At 45.6% G+C, this 10,042-nt stretch overlaps 1 protein-coding gene and 1 long non-coding RNA gene across 4 annotated transcripts in view; both read left to right on the plus strand.

Annotated features, from left to right (window-relative positions):
• Nucleotides 1-9,509, plus strand: part of TTPA (alpha tocopherol transfer protein) — a 21,583-nt gene extending 12,074 nt beyond the window's left edge. The window contains exon 3 of the mRNA XM_030304015.1: nucleotides 8,550-9,509. Within this exon, the coding sequence (XP_030159875.1) occupies nucleotides 8,550-8,602 (53 nt within the window). The 3' untranslated portion in view covers nucleotides 8,603-9,509. The remainder of the gene's footprint in view (nucleotides 1-8,549) is intronic.
• Nucleotides 917-4,925, plus strand: LOC115506146. 3 transcript variants are annotated; one of them, XR_003966254.1, is made up of 3 exons: nucleotides 917-2,004; nucleotides 3,441-3,672; nucleotides 4,164-4,925. It is a non-coding gene; the product is annotated as an uncharacterized LOC115506146 (long non-coding RNA). The 3 variants fall into 3 exon arrangements; XR_003966255.1 differs by having other exon boundaries at nucleotides 3,447-3,672; XR_003966253.1 differs by lacking the exon at nucleotides 917-2,004 and having other exon boundaries at nucleotides 3,150-3,672.
• Nucleotides 9,510-10,042: the final 533 nt, after the last annotated feature.

A 10,042-nucleotide genomic window follows, 5' to 3' on the forward strand; every position in this document is an offset into this window, starting at 1 on the left:
GATTCCCTTCTGACCTCATTAGCAACTGCTTCTTCATCTGAGTGGATTTATCCTCACCCCTCTGACTCTTACGCACTGGATTGCCCCGAGTCCAGTCCTCGGACTTCTTCTCTCTCTCTCTGCGTTGACCTACTTGGTATTCTCTCATCTCATGGCTCCAAACAGAGCATGGCTACTTTAAAATTTATATCCTGGCCTGGATCTTTCCTGAACTCCAGGCTCTGGTCTGCCTGCTTATTTTACATCGGTACTTGGATGCCTCATAAGCGTCCTAAACTTAACACATAGAACTGAAATCCTGGTTTCCCTTCCACCTCAGTAAACGGAAACTCCATCCTTCGTGTTGCTTAAGCTCAACACTGTAGATTCATCCTTGATTTTCTTTTTCTCTTGTATCCCACACACAGCACGGCAGAAAATTCTATCATATTTCAGGGGCTGGGATCATGATACCAGGGTCGTTTTTTAAACACCTTTCTCCCTGAAAATCAAATAGACAGCTAGGACTGAATTGTGGCCACTCAAAATTCATCTGTTGAACCCCTCACCCTCCCATGTAGTGGCATTTGGAAAGGAAGCTTTGGGAAATAATTAGATTTAGATGAGGTCATGAGAGTAGGGCCTTCATGATGGAACTGATACCTTTATAGAAGAGATATCAGAGGGGCACCTGGGTGGTTCAGTCGATGGAGCTTCCGACCTCAGCTCAGGCCATGATCTCGCAGTCCATGAGTTCGAGCCCGCGTCGGGCTCTGTGCTGACAGCTCGGAGCCTGGAGCTGCTTTCAGATTCTGTGTCTCCCTCTCTCTCTGACCCTTCCCGACTCATGCTCTGTCTCTCTCTCTCTCCTCTCTCTCTCTGTTAAAAATAAACATTAAATTTTTTTTTAAAAAAAGAAGAGCTATCAGAGAGCTTTTTCTTTCTCTCTGCCCTGTGAGCACACAGCAAGAAGCAGTGTCTGCAAGCCAGGAAGAGAGCTCTCACCAGAATCTAAGCATCCTGACACCCTGATCTCAGATTCTGGACTCCAACGCTGTGAGAAAATAGATTTCTGTTCTGTTGTTTAAACAACCCAGTCTATGGTATTTTGTGATGGCAGATCAAGGTGACTAATCGTAGATCAATCAGCATAGTGAATGGAAAAATTACCCATGGAAACCACTTTTGAGAAAACTAGAGGACGGAAAATCCCCACAAATCTCCCCTCAGAGGACAAACACATTCAATAAAATTTAGACACATTCAGACATATTTAGAATTCAGACCTATTGTCTAAACCCCTACCAGCAGTAGACGGTTGTAGAGCAGGAGTGGTGGAAAATGAGAATTGAGATCCTCAGAAATGTCTAGCGAATAATCTCTTCTATAAATTCACAGCATGACACGGAAGGAAAATAACTAGAAATAGAAAATGCATTGAGCAGAATAGGAATCCGGGGCAAGGGATAAAGAAAGTGTGGGGAGGGGAGGGCAGCTCAGGGGAGGTGGATTCCAGAAGGCGCTGTCAACGCGGAGTGCGAACCAGGGCTGGAGGCAGAAAACCTTCCTGAACCAGTCCCCCATCCTTTTAATTTAAAAAATTCCGTCACCGTTTTTGGACAACCTGGGTCACCTGTCCCACAGACTGCCCCCTTTCTGATTTTGTCTTTTCGCCACCTACATTTCCTGCAAAGTAGACATTAGCTCTGAACACTTGATTGGAGGAAAATTCAGTTTTTGGACAGAAATTCTATGTTTTAATACTTGATGATTACTGGGTGCTGCATCACTCCAGGAAGGACTTAATGTCTGGTTTTCCCCTTTGTACAGTGGAAGATTGGTCCACCGGTGACGACTTGATCCTTCCGCCATGAAGACGTCTACCAACTAACTCATCTGACTGGTGACCGTGAAGTCCAGCCACCTGTTGCCTTACACTGCCATGGTGATTCTTTAGAAACACGGGTCCCCTTCTATTATTACTCTCTGCTCAGGACTCTCCAGCTTCTTCCTAACTCACTCAGAGTAAGAGCCAGTCTTCTGCACTGGCGTCCTGGGTCTCAGGGATCTGGCCCCCACCTTTTCCACGGGCCCTGCCCTTCCTCACTCCCTGCCTCCTCCCTGTGTCTCGCATCCACGATGTGCGAGAATTCAATCCCCCAAATGTGAAGTTTTCTTGCTTCCAAGTCAAAAATACTCGTCAGCACGGTGCCACTCACAGGCAAAAACCTGTAAATCTGACTCTAAAAACCACTGCAAAGTAATACAGGTCTTTAGCTGAAGTTTTCCTCTTCCTTTCTCATGGGGCGGTGGAGGAGGGGGCGATTGCCTTGTCACAAGTTCACCAAGATTTCCTACCACACTCGCGACATCGCCCATTCTGAAAGGAAGGAGTCACCTACCTTCTTGCCTTTCGGCCTCTCCAGGCTCTTCTCCCTCCTTCTCTCTGCCTTGTCCCCAGGCTCCTTTCTTCAACGTGTCCCGTGACATTTCTTTTTTTTTAATTTTTTTTTCAACGTTTCTTTATTTTTGGGACAGAGAGAGACAGAGCATGAACGGGGGAGGGCCAGAGAGAGAGGGAGACACAGAATCGGAAACAGGCTCCAGGCTCCGAGCCATCAGCCCAGAGCCCGACGCGGGGCTCGAACTCACGGACCGCGAGATCGTGACCTGGCTGAAGTCGGACGCTTAACCGACTGCGCCACCCAGGCGCCCCATCCCGTGACATTTCTAAGGTAGATGAGCAGCTTTCCTTGTTTGGTTTTGGTTTTGGTTTTGGTTTAGGTTTTTCCCAGCAAGGACCCCCTTCCCCAGCCAGCACCGCCAAGGGCGGGAGGTACAAAGGCGTGTCTTCCCCCCCACCCCGCCCAGGCGTGGGCTGAGCATCGTCCGTTCTGGCCTTGTCTGCGCCCCTCTGTGGGCTCCCGCTCCTGTGCTATCTTGGCTTCTCAGTTGGGTCTCATCCCCTGACTCCCGTCCCGCAGCCTGCACCACTTGAGTGATCTCTCGAAGAGTGTAGAGGACAGACATCCGCAACGCCTACTTCTCACGATTAAGCATAAACAGGACACGCCTTTGCCAAGCCCACCTAATTGTGGCTTGTTTGTTTAATATCAAAACGCTCTCAGATCTGCGTAAGCCACCTGCTTTTTCCTCCAGATCCGCTGAGCCCTGATGCCTGAAGCATCGGTAATGCTGTTTCTCTTTACGTCATTAAGGATGGGGATGTGCTAACGTCCATATCAGTTGGAAAGCTTGAATAATTTTTCAAACTTTTCCATCAGGCCGTTTTCTGTATTATTATTCTGGGTTAATCTACTTTCGGTAGAGTTTTACGGTATCATTAAAGTCCAACTCCAACATTTAGATCCCAAATGATAGATTTAATAGCCTTTGTTATCACCCCAATGATGTAGGCCTAATTTTATGGTTCACCTGTTTTTGCTGTTTACTTTCTTGAGCTGCAGCCGAGCTGAAGAAACTGTGAAAACAGAGTCTGATTGTCCATGAAAGACAACGCCACCTTATTTTGTAAAAAGAAAACCTGGATTCTCCTAAGTCGGCCCCTGAAAGGGACTCTGCCCGTGGGGATGGTGGAAACGTAAACCCCGCAGCCCCTCATCTTCTCCCAGGTGATGCCTCAGTCACACTGGCTCCAAGGACATGCTCCTGCCCTTGAGTGCTCTAGGTCAGGTGAGGAGCCGTAACCCTTGTCTCCACAGATTGTGGCACTGTGGACGTAAGATCGGAAACTTTTGTTTACTTACCTTCAACTTGAATTTTCCTGAACGCATGATAAAAGGAAAGTCTAAAACGTCTAAAAAGTGTACCCAGCCCCCCAGCCCTCGTTCCCTGAGATAACTAGGGTAACTGATTCATTTTTTTAAATTTTTAACATTAAAAAAACATTTTTGCGTTTTTGAATGTGAGAGACGTGCAAGTGGGGGAGGGGCAGAGAAGAGGGGAACAGAGGATCTGAAGCGGGCTCTGTGCCGACAGCCGTGAGTTCATGTGGGGCTCGAACTCACCACAACCAGAGTGTCATGACACGAGCCGCAGTCAGCCGCTCAAACCAACTGAGCCACCCAGCTGCCCCAGGGTAAACCGATTTCTTTAATAACCGTTCAGAGGGCATTCTACACTTAGACAAAGACTGATATGATTCTCCATTTTCCCCTTTTCAGACGTGGTGCCACCCTGCACATACTGGCACAAGCGACCCTCTCCTTTGCTCCGTCTCGGAAAGTCTCCAGTGCGTGAGTCCCCGTCTTTTCCGTTGGCTCCACGATGACCGTTGTATGGCTGTCCCATAACGTATTTAGCCTCTCTCTGCCGATAGGATTTGGGCCATTTCTATCCTTTTTTTTTTCACTCCAAAGTGCTTCAGTAAAACAATCAATAACTTCCTTTGCACGTATGTGAAGATGTAGGACAACTTTCTAGAACTGCTGGGTCAAAGAATAGGTGCACCTCGAGTGTAAATACATATTGTCAAATTTACATTAATAGTGTTCCAATTTATACCCCTGCACCCCCCACCCCACACATGCACACAAGGAGTGTATGCACTTAATCAGAGTTTACAAGAGGCCTAGGTTTAATGTAAGGAAATAAACCTGGTGGCCTGAAGCGGGATAATATGGTTTATGAGACATGGCTTACCAGTCTTTAGTTTGTGATCCAGTAGAGGAATGCTTTGCTTCCTAACTCTCAACTCGCTTGCACAGAGCAGGAACTCTCGGGGAGGGGGGTAGTTGTTTTCTGCCCCCCGCCCCCACCTGCCTCACATCCTCCCACTTCTCTGAGCCAGAAGGGAACACAGATGCCTTAGGTATTGCAACTCAGGGAATAGGACACATAGTCTTTTTCTGACTTCTACTGAGCAAGGTCGCCAAACAGATGTGACTGCCAGCTGACCCATGAGCCGGTCCCAGGCACTTGGAGGCTCCTCACCCTGTTCCCTGACCTTGGAATGTGGGTTCCACTTATCTTTCCCATTCCCACAGGCTGCCCCATCCAAGGAGATGGCCTTGAGATGGTGATGTGGTTTTGAAAACACCTTCATGGGACACATGACTGAGTCCAGTTAGAGTCTCTTTACAAACTTAGATTTGGCAGGCAGGTGCAAGGATCCGTTCGTGCTGGTGCTTCAGATAAGCCTCGTATAGAAGTTCCCCTCACTTGTTAAAACTGCTGCCTACTAGGGGCGCCTGGGTGGCGCAGTCGGTTAAGCGTCCGACTTCAGCCAGGTCACGATCTCGCGGTCCGAGAGTTCGAGCCCCGTGTCGGGCTCTGGGCTGATGGCTCAGAGCCTGGAGCCTGTTTCCGATTCTGTGTCTCCCTCTCTCTCTGCCCCTCCCCCGTTCATGCTCTGTCTCTCTCTGTCCCAAAAATAAATAAAAAAACGTTGGAAAAAAAAAAAATTAAAACTGCTGCCTACTGACCTGGAGTGGCCTATCACTTCTTCAGACTCTCCCTGCCCTCTGTGATGGGCACTGGCTTCAAATTTCACCTGGGAAGCTCCTGAAAGGTTGCAAACAAGCAATGGCCATCCTTCCGATACCAACATCTGGCTCAACTAGAACTAAGCCAGAGACTGAACACGAGGAGAGAGCAGGTAGCAGAAAGATTGAGGAGACCAAGGGGTCAAGGAAGGTAGAAAAGGGAGAAGGGATAAGGGCGAGAGATTTCTCTGCAGGCAGGAGAGGGAGGCTCTGTGGTGCCCCTAGAGAAGGTTACGGGCGGCATCACTTTCTCTCCTTGTCGACTACATGGTTTTTGTAGGATGTGTGAGGAGAGTCACATCAGGACAGTCAATATTATTCTGTGGGAGCTCAACGTTCGAGGGCAATTTTCTTTTGCTCTCAATCTTCTAATTTTCCTAAACATTGCTAAATTCTGATTACAAAGTCCCATTGCAAAGAAAAAAATACTAAACCAAACTATTTGTAACAAAAGATTGTTGTGGCAGAGTCTGCTGTATGTTCACCATGGTCTCTTCTTTTTTCTTTCTGGGCCAGAGTCAGATTCTATTTTTCTGCTTTCCTTATGACTTGGTGGGGTCCTGTGACTCTATTCCGGCCCAAGGAATGTGGCAGAAGTGACGTGCACCATTTCCAGGCCTGGCCCCTCATACCCTTCTCCTCTCCCCCTGTGAAACCACTTCTCTCTTTTCTTCTCCTTTTTGTACGGCTAGAAACAAAAGACGTCAAGGCCTTACACCACTTCTGGCTTCAGTAAAGCCAGAACACGGGAGGAGCTTGGAGCCCTGAGTTTCTGCTTGACGAGAGCAAGTAGGAGAACCTAAGTTTTATGCCCCCATTAAGTAGATGTTAGTCCTCTCCTCGGATTGGTCTCTGCTGGCAGGTTGCTGTTGCACCCAGGTACTTGAAGGTACTCATACGCGTCTGAGCCAGGAGGCATATGGAGCGGGGGGTAGAATTGCACTTCATTACATAGCTTTTCCCCCCATTTCATTTCATTTTATTTTATTTTAATTATTTTTTTAATGTTTATTTTTGAGAGACAGAGACAGAGGACAGAGCACAAGCAGGGGAGGACAGAGAGGGAGGGAGACACAGAATCCGAAGCAGGCTCCAGGCTCTGAGCCGTCAGCACAGAACCTGACGTGGAGCTCGAACCCACAAACCGCGAGATCTGACCTGAAGTCGGACACTTAACCGACTGAGCCACTCAGGCGCCCCTAACTTCCCCAATTTTAAATAAAAATCTCGGGGTACCTGGGTGCTCAGTCAGTTAAGCATCCAACTTGTGGTTTGTGACTTCAAGCCCTGCACGAGGCTCTGTGCTGACAGCATGGAGCCTGCTTGGGATTCTCTCTCTCTCTCGTTCTGTCCCTTTTCCCACTCATGTTCTCTCTTTCTCTCTCTCTCTCAAATAAATAAATGAATATTTTAAAAAATAAGTAGAATCTTGCCCTTAATTAGCGGAGGAGGTCAGATAATTCTTTGTGAAACCTCTTGAAATAAAATAAAACAAAATAGAAATTTACTCTGCGTACTAGAATATACTTCGGGTGTGTTAAACTCTATGCCCGTTGGACTCCACCCCTTAGACCCCAGGGAGTAGAGCTGAAGCGAGCCCTGGCTATAGGAAAAACTTGTTGGCCTGTGGCATGGACAGGGGAAGAAGAGACAAGGGAGGGTGGCAAGGGGCAGAACGCATGAGGAAGACTAGCATTTGTAGGGGACTTTACTCATATATCAGGGCCTGTGTTATCTGTGTTGAATGTATTTTCTCACTTAACCAGATGGGACAGGTGTCAGCCTCCTGTTATAGATAAGGAAGCGCAGACTCTGAGAACGTCACTGACTCAATGATATGAAATCAATGAGTGATGTAAGTGTAGGCCAAAAGAACATGGTTGTATCAGAATGCAGAGGTATCAGAAATGCAGAAAGATTAGAGGTGGGAGGAAGGAAAGTCAGAGAAGGAAAGAGAGAGGAGGGGACAGAGCACCTCCTCCCCAGTGACTCACCCAGTTTCCTCTGAAGGTGTTTGCTCTGTACAAAGCCTGCAAGATCACGGAAATTGCTTCAGTCATTTTATATTCTCCAGGACACTTTGTCCCTTAAGGAGTCCTGGTTCAGTCAAAGAGCTCTCAAAAGACTGCATAAACTGAAGATACCCAGTGCCTTTTATGTCTCGTCACCAAAATGACAAAGACAGATCAGGCACCATTAGTTCTGATGTTTCCGTCCACACAGGTCTTCGTTAGAGCCCTTAAACATAACCATTTAAGAAGGCATCAGCTTTTGGGGGAAAATACTTTTTGAAAGCTAACTTAATGAAGTCATTTCTACATAATCTGGAAGCAGAAATGTCTTTATGATTGAATTTTTATTTTCAACATATTGACTAATGTCGGGATTATTATGTATCACAGTGAGCTGCACAAGCACATACTTTGCTCTGAGTTGACATAGGTGTAGTCTCAAAAGATTAAAATGGCAAAGACAGGGAGGGGTGAAATTAAATTAAGTTTCTGCTTAAGAGGAATGGTACAGTATCCCTGTTCTTTGCCAACGATTTTAGCTTCCAAAGATGTATGCTGTTCCTAGTATTGCTGGTATTTGGTTCCCCAAAGAGGGTGCCATTTGAGATGATTTGATTTACCCATGGTCAGTCAGGGCCTAGGGCCTCTAGTGGTTTCCTGTTGAATAGAATCTCAACTTGATAGACTCACAAGGCTCTGAATCTGGCTACTAACTTCTTACCTTCCCACTTGCCAACCTTGTCCTCATGCCTCCCTTCCACACTCATTGTACTCCAACCATGGAGATTCCTTAACTGTGTGCACCTCTTTCCCGTCTCATGATCTTTGCACTTGCACTGAAATCAGAGATGGTGCCTGGTCACTCTGTCAAAGGTAGTGCCTCGTTCCACATCTATTTACTTTCCATCACATCATTCTGTTTATGTTTGCATGGCACCGAAGCACAATCTGGATTTACTTATCTTTATTTTTTTTGAATTTATTTGTTCACGGGTTGCTGCAAGTTCATGTGTCCTGCGATTATTGGATTTGCCTTTGCTCACCAAGACATGAGCACCATGGGAGCTGCTAGAAAACATGTTCCTGAGAATGTTCTTCAGTCTTTAGGACATTTTATAACTGCAAACGACTAACGGTTAGCATTTCTTACCTTCCCTGGTAACGAAGTATACTTACCAGGCAAAATGCTGGTCATTGTTAGTTAAGTCCCGTGTAATTGAAGAAAAATTTGACTGGCTCTCCAAACTATAACCTTTCAAGACACAGAGGATCAAAATGGAGGGGAATGCCTCCTTTTGAATGGAGGAAATATATCTGTTTACACTCAAGGTGAACTGGTGGTCAGCACAGTGCCTGGCACATTATAGACATTTAATAACTTCTTGTTGAAACACTGAATAGATAAGCTTGCATTTATTAAAATCATCTAGATCATTTTTCTTGGCGAACTTGGAGGATCTTAGAGGATGAGAGAAGAGCCAGAACACTGGAAAATGGGCAATCATTGTGAGAATTTGCAAAAAGTGGAAGAAGGTAGATTTCAAAATCGTAAGTGATGAATTTAGTGGAAATCCCAAATAAGGACATGACTCGTAACAGCTAACAAAACTGTGGTCTTGAAGAGCTCATTCGCAAAGAACACCTCAGGTTAGACATACTATACCTTTTCATAGAATTAATATATTAGACTACAGTAGAGACATTAAGAAAATGATGACTCTGGAGTTCAGAACGGTTCTGTACCTAACATAGTGCATCATCCCAGGCCCTAAGGAGGCACTTGAAGCCTGACTGATGAGAATAATGTGATAATTTGGTGATAATCACTTTCTAACTTGTCTTATTCAACAATTTATAGTCTCCAAATAAAAAGATGTTTGAATATATGTAGGTCACATGAATCTGAGAAGAATAACCAATAGTTTGGTTAAGAAAATCAGAATTCAGGGGCACCTCGGTAGCTCAGTCGGCTAAGCATCTGACTTCAGCTCAGGTCATGATCTCATCTGTGGGTTCAAACCCTGTGTTGGGCTCTGTGCAGACAGCTCAGAGCCTAGAGACTCCTTCGGATTCTGTGTCTCCCTCTGTCTCTGCCCTTTCCCGCTTGCTCTCTCTCTCTCTCTCTCTTTTTCTCGAAAATAAATAAACATTAAAAAAAAAAAGAAAATCAGAATTCGAAATGATATCATTATATTGAAATGATTGGCTGAATCTACCAAAATTAAGTTTAGAAGAAGTCACTGTAAGTACCTAAAATTGAGCTTAATAAACCCATTTGCACAGATGCTGGGTGAGGAGTTTTTACTTAACAGTACAAGCATAGTGGGGAAACCCCAACCTATGGCTCCAGTGATGGAAGAATGAATGGAAACGAACAGGGTAATATGACTGCCAAAAAAGCTAGTGTGATTAATATTTATAAAGCACTTAGAAAACTCACAATGTAGTAGGTGTAGTTAGGGTTTAACACGTAATTATGGATCAAAGTTCTTAGAGTATAGAGAGACCAATGCTGCTTGATGGATTCAGAATCATCCACCTACTAAG

The sequence above is a fragment of the Lynx canadensis genome, chromosome F2 (genome assembly GCF_007474595.2).
Source record: "Lynx canadensis isolate LIC74 chromosome F2, mLynCan4.pri.v2, whole genome shotgun sequence".
NCBI classification, from domain to species: Eukaryota; Metazoa; Chordata; class Mammalia; order Carnivora; family Felidae; genus Lynx; species Lynx canadensis.